Raw genomic sequence first — 17,646 nt, 5'->3', positions numbered from 1 at the left:
TCTACAATTCTGTGATTATTAAATCCTTAGTTGCTTGTTTTCGGGCCATTTGCTTTGAAGGCCATAGTTCTTCAACTATTTCTATTTCTTTGTTTTTGTTTCATAACAATCAAAGGTAAATGGCAAAATTATTCTTTTTCACCTTAGAAGCTAGGAGGGTAATCCCTTTAGAAGAAAGAAGCATAGAAAATTAAAAATTAACAAACAGATAAAGGAGAAAATTACAGGCCTCAAATACCGCACTGGTATACAGTTCAGTTATGCCGCTAATTTTCTACAAAATTTAAAGGAGAAATTTACAGGCCTCAAACACCCTCCACTGGTATACAGTTCAGTTATGCCGCTAAATTTCTACAAAATTTGAATGCAGCCCATGCCATCCACCCCCCTCCTCCCTATATCTTTTACAGGATTGTTTCAATTTTTGCTGCGCATTGAGCATAAATATTGAAGCAAATACTGATTGGAGGAGCAAGTATCCGCCAGATCCTGATGCAATCTTGTAATGGACTTCTGCAATGACCTTAAAGCCGGAGTCAAACTTCTGGAATTCTGTTGAATAGAGTGACCATGAACTGTGCAGAGCTCCTGCAGTTCCGAAAGGTAAAACAATATTTTATAAAGTGGCCCAGATGTACAATGATGAGCAGAGTGTATCTTAATGTAAACAGCAAAAGAAACTAAAGCAATGACACATACCTCACACCATCTAAGAATGAACTCCAAATGTGGACAGCTTTCTAGAAGATCTGCAAATGCCTCAATTAGCCTCTGCAAATATTTGAAAGGGATCGATAAAGCAACTGCTTTTATATCCACTGGCTTTACAGAAACAATGCATTTTTTTATTAGAGTGTCTTCATTCAGACGGAGGCTGAGCAATAGTGCCCTCTGAGGTTGATCGTCATCAAGAGCATCATCAACTGCCTGTGCAACACCATGATTAAAAAAAGAATCAGGCCCTGAAAATAAACATTTGCCTGAAAGGTCAAAAGTAATAAATACTCGGTTGCAGCAAAACTAAACAAAAACTTTCTTGAGATTTAAATAACCCTCTTAAGAGACTCGAATGCCAAACAGAATGGTGAGTACCTCAGGTGTAACATCCATGTCAAGATCAGTGGGATCAAATATAAAGGATTCGTCTATTGAATACACCAAGACTCCCTCTGTTGTTGCAGCTGCCCAAAACCTGCCAGTCGGTGCTATCCTCAAGCATTTTGTCCGAATTACAGGCCTTCCACGGTTCGGCATAGACCCAGGCAAGTCATAGCCCAACTTCCCTCGGGTTTGCTTATCAATGCCTTCCTCTACATCACTATTGTCATCATCAATCAAATCTAAAGGACCAGCCTCAGTCATCTTCTTGGAGTTTAAATAGTCTAAAACTCCATCCAAAGAGAGATTGTGGGTTATCCGAAACCTACGCAGCAGGACCTGGTGCAATGTACAAGAAACCACCAATGCATAAGAAGTTTGAATGTAGCTGATCATCTTTACATAGAAACCCTTAAGAATACAAAATAAAGAGTAAATAAATAATCAGAACTGATTGCTAAAGCCAACAAGTTTCATATCAGAGCTACAAAAGGTAGACCCAGTCACAACCCTTTGGGAATGACTGGTCAGGGAGAACACAGACAAATCGGGGGGCATCCAACACTCAATACTTCCTCATGTTCAGAAAATATCCAGACAGTGTTAAGTGGATCTCAACTCATAGATTGCCTTCACACAAAAAAAATTAGTAAGATTGGTTGGTTACCTTTGCCAAAAGCAGCAGGATGGATAAGTTTTAACCACCTAATCAAGGCACTAACTTAATGAGCCTCTCTACTGCAACTTTACCATCCAACATCTAAATGATTACAGAAAAGAGCATTTTCCCATGCAGAATTTTTGGTTAACTAATCTAAGGTATGGGAGCCAAGAAGTAGATGCAGATTCATCACCAAAATAGGCTTATTTTATCAGGAATAAGTCTAGGGTCGGGTTCTATACATGTTGGGCCTTTGGTCCCATGAGTTTTCAATGTAATAGGCCACTTTTATGGGCCTAAACTATGGGTAATTAGGTTGCATACGGGATTAGTTGTTTTAGTTCCATAGTTTTATTTTGATGTTTTTGTCATATATTGAACCCGTTCAACCAATGGTTCAATTTAAGTGATTTTAGTAGTTTTCTTTTAAATGTTTAGTGGGGCTGGATTAGGACTCTATTTTGAATCTATTTCAGTTTCCTAGTCAGTTTCAGTTACCAAATAGGATAAGGATTAGGTTAGGCCTTTCTTTTTTAGTGTAGGAGTCTATTTTTGAGTCTTTTATATAAGGTTGTAAGGTGGGCAAGTATTGAACACGAATTTTGATATTAATGAAAAGCTTTTGTTGCTCTTCTTCTCCATTGAAGATTTTTGTCTTGTGTTTGATCAAAGCCGGTGGGATAGGTGTTTGATCCGATTGACACCTTGTGGTGGGAAGTCCGGGTCCGGGTAGTTTGTTGGTGGGATTGGTGTTTGATCCAATCGACACCTTGTGGTGTGAAGCCCGGGTGGTTCTTTTGAAACTCTCCTTCAAGTCCTTTGAAGATCTCCTTTAAGTTCAAGTTCAAGATCTGATTTTTATTCAAGTTCTACTTTCCAGTTTTAGTCAAAGATTCAATTTTTATTCAAGTTCCTAAATCAACAAGCTGCTGCCAATAATTTTCTGCCATTACAAGTAAGTTGGAAGCATCTCTATCCCCATCCTTCTTCTTCTAATCCTTCTAAACCACCAAACTATAACATCCCCTCCATCACTGAACAACATTCCCATAACCTATATTCTGCCCAAACCAAACCAGCCAGCAAAATCCTTCCTTTTTTAGATCAAACTCTCCATCCATGCCCCCATAGCACTCGATCCAAACCCTAGCCCCATCCTCCCACTCTAAACCCTAGATTCCCCTATTTTACTCTTTTCAAAACCCAAAACCCTAACCCAATATTGTTGTTATTCAAATCAGCATACTTCCCTCCATTAAAACATCTCAGGACCTTCACTGATAGACTCCCCTACCTTGACTTGACATAATCCGAACTCTAATTCCACCAAAAACCCTATTTTGACCTAGCCGATTCACCTGTTCATAATAGATCCTGGTTGTCTGGCTCCTAGTTGGTCCTCTACCAATCAAGGACTACATTAAGTGGTATCAGAGCATGGATGAACATGGTAGACCAGTGCTGCCAGCAGCACCCGATCCTCTGGCAAAGGTTATCGAGATGCTTCAGCAACTACTAACTGATCAAACAGCTATGAAAGAAAACTTTCAGCAAATTGAACACCACCAAACCACTCCAATTAGGGATAGCAATCTACCACTCGAAGATGACAGATATCAAGGACAATCCCAAGTTCATTGTCCAAATAGAAGGAACAGAGAATACAGAAACTACAGGCAACAACCTAGACCTCCAGAGGCATTCAAGGTGTGGGACTACGATGGCAGACCAGATCCACAAGTATTTTATGATTGGTTAGCTACTTTAGATGATTATTTTGATTGGTATTATTTATCTGATCCTAGGAAAATGAGATTAGCTCGTACTACTCTAGTGGGGCCAACCCATGAGTGGTGGAGAACTAGTAAGAGAAATATTCAGTATGAAGGCAAAGCCCCTATAATTGGGCAGAGATAAAGGAAGACCTGAATAAAAAATATTTACCACGGGCACAACAAGCTCAAATAAATTCCCTTCGACAACATCTCCACCAGAAGGCCTTTAAATCTGATGACAACTTGAAGCCTCCATCAACAAGATTCAGTTTGCAAGTTGAAGAGTGTTGGAAATCTGACATCACCAGTGTTAAATCAGCGGCTGAATACAAATTTACATTGCCAAGGGACATTGAGAGAGCACAAGTTGAAGATTAAGCTGAAATGATCACAGTGAATTGTGATGAAAAGAAAGAGACAATTTCTGAAGCTTCAAAGACGGAAAATCAACATGTAGAAGCTTTTACTGAAGAGGTCAATGTCGAAGAGATCAAAGCAGACCAAGTTGAAACAACAGAAGATGAAGAGGTGGTTGTGCATACTTCACAAGAAATCATCGACATCCAAGATGTTGTTCTTGAAGAGGTAGAGCTTATAACCTCAAAGACGAAAAGTCAACATGTAGGAGATTCTACTGAAGAGATCAATGTCGAAGAAATCAAAGTAGACAAAGCTGAAACAACAGAAGATAAAGAGGTAGTCGAGAACACTCCACAAGAAATCATCGACATCCAAGATGTTGTTCTTGAAGACTATGAGTACGACATTCACAGTTGATATTGTGATTCAAAGGCCGATCACATAGAGTTTGTTCTGCCACCATGGTTCTTTCAAGAAAAAGCTCTGCGCCTTGAAGACTATATTCCTAAAGTCTACAAGCAACCAGAATTCTGTTTGGGAAAGGTCAAGTTTGCAATCCACATGTTGTTTCCCCCTCATCACTACAAAATTCGATGATGAATTTTTTCAAGCTGGGGAGAGTTGATGTAGATTCATCACCAAAATAGGTTTGTTTTATTAGGAATAAGTCTCGGGTTAGGTTCTATACATGTTGGGCCTTTGGTCCCATGGGTTTTCAATGTAATAGGCCACTTTTATGGACCTAAACTATGGGTAATTAGGTTGCATACGGGATTAGTTGTTTAAGTTTGCATACGGGATTAGTTGTTTAAGTTCCATATTTAGTTTTATTTTGGTGTTTTTTATTTATAATTTGAACCGGTACAACCAATGGTTCAATTTAAATGATTTTAGTAGTTTTCTTTTTAAGTGTTTAGTGGGGCTGGATTAGGACTCTGTTTTAAGTCCATTTCAGGTTCCTTGTCAATTTAAGTTACCTAATAGGTTAAGGATTGTATTAGGCCTCTCCTTTTTAGTATAGGAGTCTATTTTTGAGTCTTTTATATAAGGTTGTAAGGTAGGCAAGTATTGAACACGAATTTTGATATTTAATGAAAAGCTTTTGCTACCCTTCTTCTCCATTGAAAATTTTTGTCTTGTGTTTGCTCAAGGCTGGTGGGATCGGTGTTTGATCCGATTGACACCTTGCGGTGAGAAGCCCGGGTGGTTCATTGGTGGGATTTGGTGTTTGGTTCAATCGACACTTTGCGGTGTGAAGCCCGGGTCGTTCTTTTGAAGCTCTCCTTCAAGTTCAAGTTCAAGATCTGATTTTTATTCAAGTTTTACTTTCTAGTTTCAGTCAAAGATTCAATTTTTATTCAAGTTCCTCCATCAACAAGTTGCTGCCAATAATTTTCAGTCATTACAAGTTGGTTGGAAGCATCCCCATCCCCATCCTTCTTCTTCTAATCCTCTAAACAACCAAACCCTAACACCCCCTCCATTATTGAACAACATTCCCATAACCTAAATTCTGCCCAAACCAAGCCAGCCAGCAAACTCCCTCCTTTTTTAAATCAAACTCTCCACCACTGCCCCTATAGCACTTGATCCAAACCCTAGCCCCATCCTCCCACCCGTAACCCTAACCCTATGATGCAGAGTCATCACCGAAATGGGCTTCTTTTATTAGGAATAAGTCTAGGGTTGGGTTATATACATGTTGGGCCTTTGATCCCATGGGTTTACTATGTAATAGGCCACTTTTATGGGCCTAAAGTTGGGGTACATGAGTTGCATACGGGATTAGCCTCATACTTAGTTTATTTTAATGTTTTTTATGTTTTAAATTGAACCGGTCCAAAGCTTGTTTGAACCAATGGTTCAATTTAAGTGTTTTTATTAGTTTTTCTTTTAGTTGTTTAGTTGGGCTGGATTAGGACTCTATCTTGAATCTATTATAGTTTCCTAGTCAGTTTAAGTTAACTACTTAACTAATAGGTTAGGGATTGGGTTAGGCCTTTCTTTTTTAGTGTATGAGTCTAACTTTGAGTCTTTTATATAAGGTTGTAAGGGGGGGCAAACATTGAACACGAATTTGATTAATGAAAAGCTTTATGCTTGCTGCCATTGCTGCTGCTGCCCCTTGCTCTATTGAGTGTTGCCTTGTGACTTGTGAGTCATACCAAGGTGAAGGGACTGCCGGATCACTAGTTGACTCCTTGCGTCTGGTAGTACCGGGAGGATCATAAGGGATTGGTGGACCTCCAATCCGCTCCTTGCATCTGTTAAAATCGGGAGGCTCTCTTATCCATCTTCAAAGTTGCTGCTTCCATTGAAGATTAGTTTCCAAGTAAGTAGTTTACTGTTACAGCATTCAACCTTCTTCTTCTCATCCTCCAATCTAAGCCCTATCTATCCTCATCGATTCCCCTTGTTATCCACCCATTAAAACCCATCGATCCATTAAATCCTAGACCTTCTACATTCTGTCCAGCATAATTCCACCATCCAATTTCATTCAAACTAAAACCCTAGATCCATTAAAAACCTAAAACCTGCAACTATTCTTCTCCCCTTCTAGAAGGTCACATGCAAGGTGATTTTCGTGAGAATTCTGCCCAGCCAAATCTAACCGTTAGAACCTGCTAAAAATTTGATCGAATCTTCCTCAAACCCTAAGAGAGACTCGATTCAAATTTCAGCACCATCCACCCAGCCGATTGTCTGAAATTACAGTTTTACCCCTCTCTCCTACTTCTACTAGGAAACCTCCATAACTCCAGATTTAACCATCTGATTTAGTTGTAACTTTCAGCATATATTCCCCTCCACCTTACCCACACTCTACCTAAAGCCCTTGCCCTAACTCCACCTCTAAACCCTAGATTCCATCACTTCCCTATTTCCCAAAACTGTAACCCTAAATTACATCTAAACTACTTCTACTCATCCAAAACCAATAAAACCTAGTTCATTAGACTCCCCTAAACCTGCCTGGCTTTACCATATAAGACGCATCCCCATTAACCCTAACCCTAACCCTAAACTTGACCTACAACTCCAATTCCGCCCCATCGAACAAGCAGCTCAACAGGTCTTGGTTGTCTGGCTCCTAGTAGGTCTCCTACCTATCTAGGACTACATTACCCTATATTGTTGTTAATTCAAATCATCATACTTCCCTCCATTAAAACATCTCAGGACCTTCACTGATAGACTCCCCTACCTTGACTTGACATAACCCTAACCCTAGTTTCACCAAAAACCCTATTTTGACCTAGCCGATTCACCTGTTTATAACAGATCCTAGTTGTTTGGCTCCTAGTTGGTGCTCTACCAATCTAGGACTACTAATGTAGTCCTACATCCCATAGCCCCATACAGGAGATAATGAACTAGTTTTCTCATAAGAGCTAGACAAAAAGCTTACAACCAACACAAGTAAGCACACGTGTCAAACTTGTGAACAATAACAAATCACAAAAGCATTACAAAAGTTCTGTACCCAAATTATACCCAAGTAATCATAACAGTTACCAGTAGATCAGAACAATTTACTCGAATGACATATAGTTTCCATATAAGTGAAGTCACAATATGGTTTAAGAGTAAAGAAACTAAAAGAAACTTGCTACTTCCAAGTGGAAAGTAGTTACCTTTGAAGAGGTAGCTAGCTCAGGGAACAAAAAAAAAAGGGGGGGGAGAAGGGGGGGGGGGGGAGGCGAGAATAAAGCCATACTTAAAGAGTGAAAATCGATCATTGATCTTTTAGTTCTAACAACGAATCACATGGAACAAAATATCATGAGACACTTAATGAATCATTATCTCAACACTAAGAAAAAACTGGTATTATCATCATAGTTACTTCTCAACAGCCACCACCTTCTGCAGATCACCCTCAAGCTAAAATTTTAGGCTTGCCCAGTTCTCCCGTTTATAACTTTTTAGATTTCTTGATTATATCTCTACCCAGCTATTCCATAAGCATGATCAGTAGAGTAGTTATACTAATATCTCAAAGACAAACATACAAAATTAAGGATAACTTCAAAATTTAAAGATAATTTGTCATCATGTCTGCAAAGAATTCTTCATCTGAGAAAACTAACCTGATCTACAACATCATACATACAAATGTATTTGCTGCTCCCACCAGCTAAAATGCAACTCCCATCAGCAGAGTAACATAAGGTTGTGAAACACTTTCCCGAACTTGAGTTTGCTGCAGATCTTCGATCAGTCATGAGACGTCCACCAGCAATGTCCCTTCGGCCCTCAATTGTGAACATTAGCAGACCATCAATAGGATCCCAAAAGTGGATTTGACCATCTAATGTGCTGCTTGCTAACTGCTTTCCATCTGGGCGATAAACCACTGTAAGAACATCATGTGTGTGAGGAAATGTCTCAACAGCACCTTTTCCTTCAAAAACATCCCACAACCGAACACTTTTGTCCCACGACGATGAAGCTAGGATTGCCTACAGGCCAAAACAAAACATCTTATTAGTTACCTAATCACTTTTCCTTCCTCCTCTTTTTTTTGGATAGATTAATGTCCATCACGTATGGATCATAAGAACCAAAAGGGCAAAAAACCAAAATTTCTAAAACAGGAGCCAGAAAACATTTCAAACTGTTGGAAAGAGTATTCATATAAAAATAGCAGAAAATATATAATGCTTGCAGACAACCAGAGATTACCCAGAGATAATTCAACTTACACTTGAAGGAGAAAACATCAAACCATGGACAGGCCCTTCATGACCACTAAGAACATCCAACAAGCGGCCAGTCTTCATTGACCAAACAAAAATCTACAGATACATATAAACCCAAGTCAGGAAGCCAATTAACAATATAGCCTCAGAATTTGAGATAGAGAAAATTGTACCTCAAATGAATCCAGAGTTCCAGCACAAATTACTTCACCACTCTGATCTGAAGCCAAAGAAACAAACTGCCTGGGAGATGGAGTAGTAAATGTCCTAAAGTTCCGATAACGGAACATGTCCCAGGCACGAACAGTGCCATCTAGAGATGCACTCAATAAACAATGATTGCCAGCCATAAAGAGGAGTGCAGTGACAGCATTAGTATGCTCAGAGAAAGTCACAAAACAAGAACCTGATGAAACTGTCCACACCTGTAGCAAGGAAGTGATTATATATCTGTTAGGTTCAGTATGCATATCTTAAGAAAGAATGCAGACATCAACTCACTTGGGGTCTCTTTGGTATCATTTTTTTATTTTTGTTTTTCTGACAATTTTTTTCATTTTTTCCTGTGTTTAGTATCATTTGTGAAACTTTTATTATTTTAAAATAAATGAAAAAACCACAAAAATTTCATAATAGACTCGAGTTTATTATGGATTATGGGGAAAAACATTTTTTGTCATTTTTGACTCATCTTAAATAGCATGTGCTCTAATGGTTCTTTTCCGGGGCTAAAATAGTAGAACTACTTTTATTTTTAAAAAAATAAAAAAGCTACTTTCATCCTTCATTTCTCTCTCTCTCAAACCCTAATCCGCGGCTCTTTGATCTGCAACTGAAGGTAAGTAACCAGTTGTAGAGAACTGCCTTCATGCTCTTTGGAACTGTTAGTAATGATGTACATTCAGTTTGTAATGGTGGTGCCCTCCCTGAGTTGCAGACTTGCACTGCACTTTCAAGCTGTTATTAATGATTGCTGAAGTTTGATTTAACTTGAGATTGGAAAGGATAATCATCTGCTGTTACTGTTGTTTATATGCCGTTGGTATTGGGATTCAAATCACAGAAAAGAACTACCAACATAAAGCTGGCGGCAGTCCTGTTTTGGGCTTATTTCGCTGAAATCGATATCAGCCATTAAGGGGAATCTATTCCTTAGGTCCTGCCCATACTTTGGGTTATTAAAGAGCCTAGCAGTTTCCTTTGACCAGAGTTTCAGGCTGATCTGAGCCTCTAATCTGCTGTTGTGTTATACTGTTTTGATTCTTGACACAAATCTGACATTGAAACATTGCAGTATTTTGGGGTTTTATTATCCTAACATCATCCTACCTTTGATTAGAATTTCAGCCTCATATCCCTCACCAGAAGCAGCAATGCATGTACTGTTGTCTTTCAACCAGTCTTGAATTATAATTGAAGCTTAGGAGCCCCTCCATTCAACTGAGAGAGAATTTATGGGAATTAATCACAGTATTGAGCTGAGATATAATTTCAATTATTCCATTACTAGTAGACTGCAACCGTTATATACTAGTAAAGATATCTCCTTGTTGGACTAGACTATTATGTCTTGTTTGATTAAATCCTAACTAAAATGAATTATATAATTGCTTTGCAGTTGAGATTCATGCTTTTGTTATTAGAAACTAAAGATCCTAGTTTACCATCATGTAATGATGACTAATGAAATATTAAAATAGACATTGGAGTAGGTTATTGGAGTAGGTCCCAATCCATAGTTTGTGTTCATTTCATAAAAAAAATGCTATAGAGGGACCTCTTCTAAAAGGTAATATCTATTTGGGAACAAGATTCCTTTGTTACCTCCTCACATAATAAACAGTGGGACACACAATGACATTTTTCTCTACTATTCTGCCCCTGTGGGCCCTATGTAGGTCTCATATGGATGATACCATTTTCCAACCTCTCATTGGTTGTAGTGTGCAGATTCTTTCTTACACTGCCCTTGTAGGAAACCCTCTCCCCTATTAGTAAAAGATGCAAAGTCAAAAAAATTATTCTGCACATAAGCACACCAAACCTATTTTTTATTCTACAATCTATTATGTTTAATAGTTAACAAATAGTTTTCATTTTTTTGATCGAAAATGGGTTTTCAGTAATGATTTTTTTTTTAATAGGCCATAAACAAAAATAAAAATGATACCAAAGAGACCCTTGGTCATTATGCTACAGTTAATTGTGCATAAAGATAGATTTGACATCGCATAGATGGTATAGCATAAAGAGGATAATTATGCACAAAAAGGAGAATTACACCAACATAGTTTACCTTGACTTTATTATCGTCAGCTCCAGTAGCCAAGAGTTGTGAGTCAGATGAATACGCCAGACAGTTCACATCAAAGTAATGCCCTTGTTGTTTCAAGATATAACTCTCTGACCGCCACTCCCATACAAGCAACTGCCCTAGTTTTGCACAGCCAAATGTTAACCAGTTACCAAGCTCATTAAAAACTGCAGTTGATATCTTCTCCCTTGATATAGAAAGCAAGTGGATGCAGACGAAATCAGGCATCTGATAGAGCCCAAAGACACCATTCGAGAACCCCACTACAACAATATCAAGAGCACGGTGATAGTCACAAGCTGTCAATTTTGCTGGTGCCTGCATACAATTGTCCTTTCTAGACAACTCCCATTTACCTCCATGAAGAGGAAATTCATATTCTTCATTCAAATTATCAGCACTACCATCCAACGCCTTCCTTTTCTTAACATTATCACTATCCAAACCATCCATATCTCCTTTAGCATCCCCTGGAGCTCTCTGCTCCAGAGTGCCCAGAGAAGGAGGATCTAAAAATTCCCCATTCAAACCATCAGTTCTACCTTCACTACCACTATAAGTCCAACTGAAAACTGAGCAGTCACGTGAAATTGTATAAACCCTAGAAACCTTGTTCAACTTGTCCATGTAGAAAAAGGCACCTACAATGGTATCCCTATGCCCTAGAAACAAAAATGGCTTCTTAAACCCACCCAATCTTTTCAAGCAGAGAAGTCTCACCGTCAAATCCTTTGAACCAACAAGAACATAGTCAGAATCCGGGCTCCAATCTAAGGCCGTGACAGAGGCATCACAATCAGCGAAAGTTCGAATCAACTGAAACGGAAAGAATTCCTTCCGAAAACCAGGAGATCTCCATATCTGGAGCAATTTACCGACACCAATAGCGATTAAGGCTCCATCAGGGCTGAACTTGATTGCCGAGACAGGCTTCTTAAACGACATACGATGAAGAACTACGCGACGACGAAGATTGATAAACTGACATCTATTGTTTTCGTCTAGTGTTAGGAGAAAGTTGCGGTCAGGAGAGACGGCGATCCGGGAGATGTTGGAGGAGCTCTCGCATGGCAGAGTCACAGTCTCTGATTTTATAAGGTCGGTGATAGAGACACGGTTGCCAACAGGAGAGATGAGGAGACTGTTACCGGAAATGACAGCATTTCCACCTCTGTAAGGAGCACCAAGAAGGTTCTGAAATCGAAAATTCATGGCTTCTTTTACTGTTCTGTTTTACTGTTCTTATAACTCTGTTTGCTCTTTCAAACAGGATACATTGCACTCTGTCAAGTGTCAACCTAAAACAAACAGTAAAAATGTCAGGACTCTTCAAAGGAGCAGCAGATCTTGAAGCTCTGGGAAAATTTATCAACATACCAGTTAGTGCAAGTAGTTAGCATATCTATAGCATAAGAGCCTAGGAATTTTAGGATGGTTCGAGTGGAACAATAGATCAAACAATTCACACCATGTTCTGGATATGAGGAAAAAAAACACCAATATCCTGTGGTAATGCACACACACACCCAAAAAAAAAAAAAAACAATATCCTGTGGTAACACACACACACATGCATATTGAACATGAAAAAACCTCCACTGTTTTGATATCATGAAGGTCTATGTTACCCAAAAGGGCATAGAAAATCATTCTTGAGAGTCATCACATAACCTAGTCCAATTATTCCCTTAACAATCACAGAAAAACTTGTAAATGTCATCTTCATGGCCAAAAAGAAGGCTTAGAAGTCTAAAATGTCATTGCTTTTCCCACAGATCAATAGCCATTTATTCAAGTGACAGCCAGAGGATTATAGATACCCTAAAATCCATAAACAAACATGTCTACGCCTTAACTACTAAATATCATACCATGTGCCAGGATATAGATGGAAGAGTAAAGGGCACTTTTCAATAAATCACCAGAGATAATTTGGGACATGCTAAAGTGTTACATTTGCACCCAAACTCTAACCCGAACCATGATTGTAGGTCTGGAACCCGAGGTCATAACCACCAGTACTTTGTGGTGTATTGACTGGGTGACTGTTTGAGAAGAAGGAACCCCGGTAGTGAAATTTTACTTGCCAGCGAGGAGATGAAGACCCCCTCCTTGCAACTGAAAGTCCACCACCAGATGTACAGCTCATGGTAAGTACCCTTCATTGACTAACCTTAGCTGTAAATTTAATATATTAAACTTGGGAATCATGTTGGGGGAGTTGTTATGCGAAGACATCAACAACCGAGGTGTTTCGACACTGATTCAGCAAGGAATCACTCAGGTAGATCACTCAGGTCGATGCAGGATCGACCACTCCCATCGACCTAAGTGTTGTACTGGACAAATCCTTGCCAAGTGAGAGCGGGGCCCGGTGTCGCAAGTCGGGGATCTCATTGCCATGTGCCAAATACCTAGTAGAGGTATTTCCCCGACAATGTGGGTAAGCAAGACCACATTCGGCCGTGCACACGGGAATTGGGAACTAATGTAATATTTGGGCAATTGGGCCCCAAACCAAACAGAACCTTAGGCCCACTTTTATATAAACCCAACTTCACTATAAAACCCATCTTTCCAGCCCAAATCGTTGAGAGGAAACAGAGGAGAAGCTAGGTTGCCAATTGAGGTAAGAACCTCATCTTCCTCATTCTCCTCTTCATTTCTTTATATTTTCCATGAACCTTTACTGAATCAAGATTCTCTTCCAATTGAGCTTAGGTGTGAAGAACCAAGTTTGGAATCCATCTATTTGCTCCCATGTCCAAGGTAAAACCCTAACCTAACCAAATTTCTTTCTTCTAATCTATTCCTAGACTTAGAGTTAAATGATATTTCTGAATTTAAAGTTATGGAGTTAACATCTAACATGCCTTCATGTGATTCCATCTTGAATTAGGATAGCTAAAAACCCAAATCCCTTCATGCATGATCAACCCTATACTAATTTCCCATCATAATCTCTTCCTAGACCTAGGATTGCGTACAGATTCTGCCATGGGTTATGAATGGATCATCCAAACCCTTGCATGCATGAATTGGTATGATGAGAACTCAATTCCATGCACGCATTATGAACCCCATTTCAATTCATCAAATTACCCATCCCCTAGACCTAAATTGAGTTGTAAAGACTTGAATTAAAGTGTAATCATCGTCCCTGAAGTCCAATGAATGAACCAAGCATAAACCCCTTTCTTTCTACTGCACTATTGAGTCAAGTCAATTACTGCGGTCGTTCAGGACCTTAGTTAGTAAGTTCGGGAACGGATAAGTACAGCAATTAAACGGACTAGACACAAATAATATTTTCAAAAATCCAGCATAATAAAACGCATATGGCAATAATACGATACGTGTTTAATATGGTCACTCTATAAGCAAAAATACAGGCATATATTCACTATGTAACAGACATTCAACACCTAATAAACAAAATAATAGCATATACACAATGATTTTATCCCTTCCAACTAATAGATCTCAAATATACATGAAGAATAGCAGGGATTAGGAACTGTTCAGAACTGAAGAAATTTAATAACCCAGAGAATATTATTCAGATGAACCAGCAAGTTTAATAATAATCCAACAGTCTGATTTAAAGACACTGGAGAATCCTATTGGCATAAGGAAACTCAAAAGCCAAATAAAAGCAGAATCGATAGTAGGGAATTAAGCGCAGGGATTGAAAATTAAATCCAGGTTGCAGGAAGAGAATTTGATGGAGGAATCGACACAATATTCAGCAGAAATTGAAATCAGAAAAGCAGAAACAGAAAATCAACTTACAGAAGCCAGAAATTTAAGATGTAGACTAGCAATAGGATTCTAAAAATCTATTTAAAGGATTAGGTTTTGAAATCAGTACTTGAGACTTAAACAGAAATTTGAATTCAGAATGTTAAACGGAAGGTAAACAAGACAGAAGTTTATCCGACAGAGTAGTATTTAGCAAAACAGTCAGAAATAATAAAGTATAAGAACTAGTAATTGCAGGATTGAAGTAAATTCAGAACTGACCTGTTTTCAATTGAAGAAAAAATACTAAGATAGAACAGAAGATAAGAGAAAGATAAGTGACCTTGAAGATTGAGAAGAGAAGCAGAGCCGTCGGCCTTCAAGATTGGGAAGAGAAGCAAAGCTGTCGCTGTCGCTGTCGCCGTCTCCGTCTCCGTTGAGGATTTGAGCCTTGTAAGAAGATTCGCCAGCGGCCGTTGAACGGAGATGGAGAAGATGATTGGGGATTCAGGGCAGCGGCTGCTAGGGTTCGAAGAGAATGGGAAACGAAGTTTTGCGTTTTTTTCTTGTTTTAGAGTTTTGGTTTTTGTCAAATGTCCCCTCAAAATGCCCATTTGTCCAAATGCACCTTTACAACTTTATAATTTACATGTGCCCCCTACTTTCAAAATATTGTAACACTGTAATCCAGTCCGTTAGTTTGGGACATTAGACTAAGGGTGTCAATCGGTTCAATTTTGGTCATTCGGTTCTTCGGTTCAGTTTCTGTTCAGTTCCATCAAGTGAGAGTGTGATCCAAATCTGAACCGAGAACCACCTCGATTCTAGAATTAAATCCAAATCTCGGTTATAGAATACGGTTTCAATTCGGGTCTTGATACGTTTTAATTCAATTATACAACTCGGTTCCTATTCGATTTGCTAAACGGTTCTACTATTTGGCTTTAAATTCCTAGCAACATCTGCTACTAAAAATCCTACAAATGCCCATCTTGTATTTTTGGGCCTTGCATTTTTAAGTGCACATTTTGAAAATCCATTTAATTCAAAAATTATAAAATGTTGGAACCTAGGACTTGGGAGAGACGAAGAGTCGTAGAGAATAGAGATAGTAAAACCTTTTAAAAATTATAAAGTTCTTTGGATTTTCATTTTAGAATTTTATTAAGTATTGCCGCATTGGTAATGTGCATGAAGTGGGAAAAGGGAACAACTTGTAAATTAATGTCAAAGAGAAAAAAATATTCAAACATTCACTATATTGAATGAGTTGGACGAAGCTGAAAGGATGGGTATGATGAACATGGCAGCAGTTTATTCTAATGTTTTAAGGGTTAATTCCAAATGCCCCCTTGAAAATGGTCAAATATATAGTTGTTCCCGTGAATTTTCATTAATGCAACGTGCCCCCTGCTTTCCAAACTAAGTACCATTGTAATCCCTGTCGTTAGATAAAGACATTATAACCTAATGGATTCCAATTTTTGAATTTTGATAGACCATTCTGCCCCTAGATAGGGTAAAAATTGTAAAATGACCAAGACGACTTTACTTGAACCAAAAAAAAAAGAAAAGAAAAAAGCAGTGTATTCTAATGTTTTAAGGGTTAATTCCAAATGCCCCCTTAAAAATGGCCAAACGTATAGTTGTCTTCTTGAACTTTCATTAATGCAATGTGCCCCCTTGTTTTTCAAACTAAGTATCATTGTAATCCCTACCGTTAGATAGAGACGTTATAACATAATGTGTTATAATGGATTCCAATTTTTGAACTTCGATGGACCATTCTGCCCCTGGATAGGGTAAAATGACCAAGACGACTTTACTTGAACCAAAAAAAAAGAAAAGAAAAAAGAAAGCCTGCAACTCATCTTCCCCGAATGGGGAAGATGAGTTGCAGGTTTTTTGTATCAATTCCTTTAAATGGGTTTTCATTATTCTCTTTTTTCCTTTGGTCTTATTCAAATTTTACTGTTTAAAGTTGCTATCATCGTCTTGATCGTGTTCATATGGAGATTCTGTTTTTCCATCGTATCTTCTCTTTTAGAGGAGGAAATCAACTTTGTCCATAGCGTTAAGAGAAGCTCTGGTGAAGGCGAGCTGAAGAAACTCATTCCACCGACTGCTTTGGTAATGCTCAAAAGTTCAGAGAGAGAGAGAGAGAGAGAGAGTTCAGAACCCTAGAAACCACCAAGATTTAGAGTGAAACCGCGGAATCCATATTCTTTTTCTAGTGGAGGGCATCTGTGAGGGTAGGCAATGGATTGGAAGGCAAATGTGAACCATCTGAAAGCCGTGACGGAGGTGGCGGAGGAGGCGGAAGGTGGCCAATGCTATCGGCAGCGCAGAGGGACAAGGTGAAGCCGACGAAGATGAAGAATTCAAAGGAGAATAAGGTGATTGGTGGAGATGGTTGTTGTTGTGGTGGTGAAGGGAAGATAAGGTGGGTGAGTGCGAGAGGGTGGAAGAAGAGGTGTGGTTCATAATGGGTCTCTTATGGGCACTAGAGAGAAGCGTCTCAGTTGATGGGTTTGTGATCGCATTATGGTGGGTTTGATTTTGATGGGTTACAAATGATGTTGTGGTGTTGATTGCAACAGTCGGTGATTGAGATTGTGACGGGAGGGTTGCTGATGTTGGTGAAGATTGAAGGTTGTATAATGGGGATGAAGATGAGAAACAGAAAGATAAAGGGTTTGGGATTTGGATTTGAAGAAGGCTTGAGGGTTGAGGGAAGGAGGAGGATTGGTGGTGTGAACCCTAACATGGTGGAGGTGCTTCTGGTGGATTGGGAGGAGAGATGGTGTTCGATTAAAATCGGAAGAGGTAGTGACACATTGAGACGAACTCAATAACTCAAAGATCTGAAACGGTATTCAATAGCGCCATTTCTGATTCAAAAACTCATCTTCCCCAAACCCTTAACGATTTGGGGAAGATGAGTTGCAGGTTTTTTTTTTTTTCTTTCCAAGTAAGGTTATTTTTGTCATT

General features: G+C 38.9%; 1 protein-coding gene across 1 annotated transcript; it reads right to left on the bottom strand.

Moving 5' to 3' along the window:
• Positions 1–295: 295 nt before the first annotated feature.
• On the bottom strand, positions 296–12,752 carry LOC122668907 (periodic tryptophan protein 2). The gene is made up of 9 exons (XM_043865473.1): positions 12,631–12,752; positions 10,897–12,206; positions 8,774–9,025; positions 8,604–8,696; positions 7,989–8,360; positions 1,093–1,437; positions 700–927; positions 403–588; positions 296–360 (listed from the first exon to the last, which is right to left on the bottom strand). Exons 2-8 carry the CDS (start codon positions 12,124–12,126, stop codon positions 418–420), a joined length of 2,691 nt encoding a protein of 896 aa, XP_043721408.1. The 5' UTR covers positions 12,127–12,206; positions 12,631–12,752; the 3' UTR covers positions 296–360; positions 403–417.
• Between the last annotated feature and the right edge of the window lie 4,894 nt (positions 12,753–17,646).

This window comes from Telopea speciosissima, chromosome 7, assembly GCF_018873765.1.
Source record: "Telopea speciosissima isolate NSW1024214 ecotype Mountain lineage chromosome 7, Tspe_v1, whole genome shotgun sequence".
In the NCBI taxonomy this organism is placed as follows: Eukaryota; Viridiplantae; Streptophyta; class Magnoliopsida; order Proteales; family Proteaceae; genus Telopea; species Telopea speciosissima.
The sequence above is the reverse complement of the archived record's forward strand: the minus strand, read 5'-3'. Positions and strand labels throughout refer to the sequence as shown.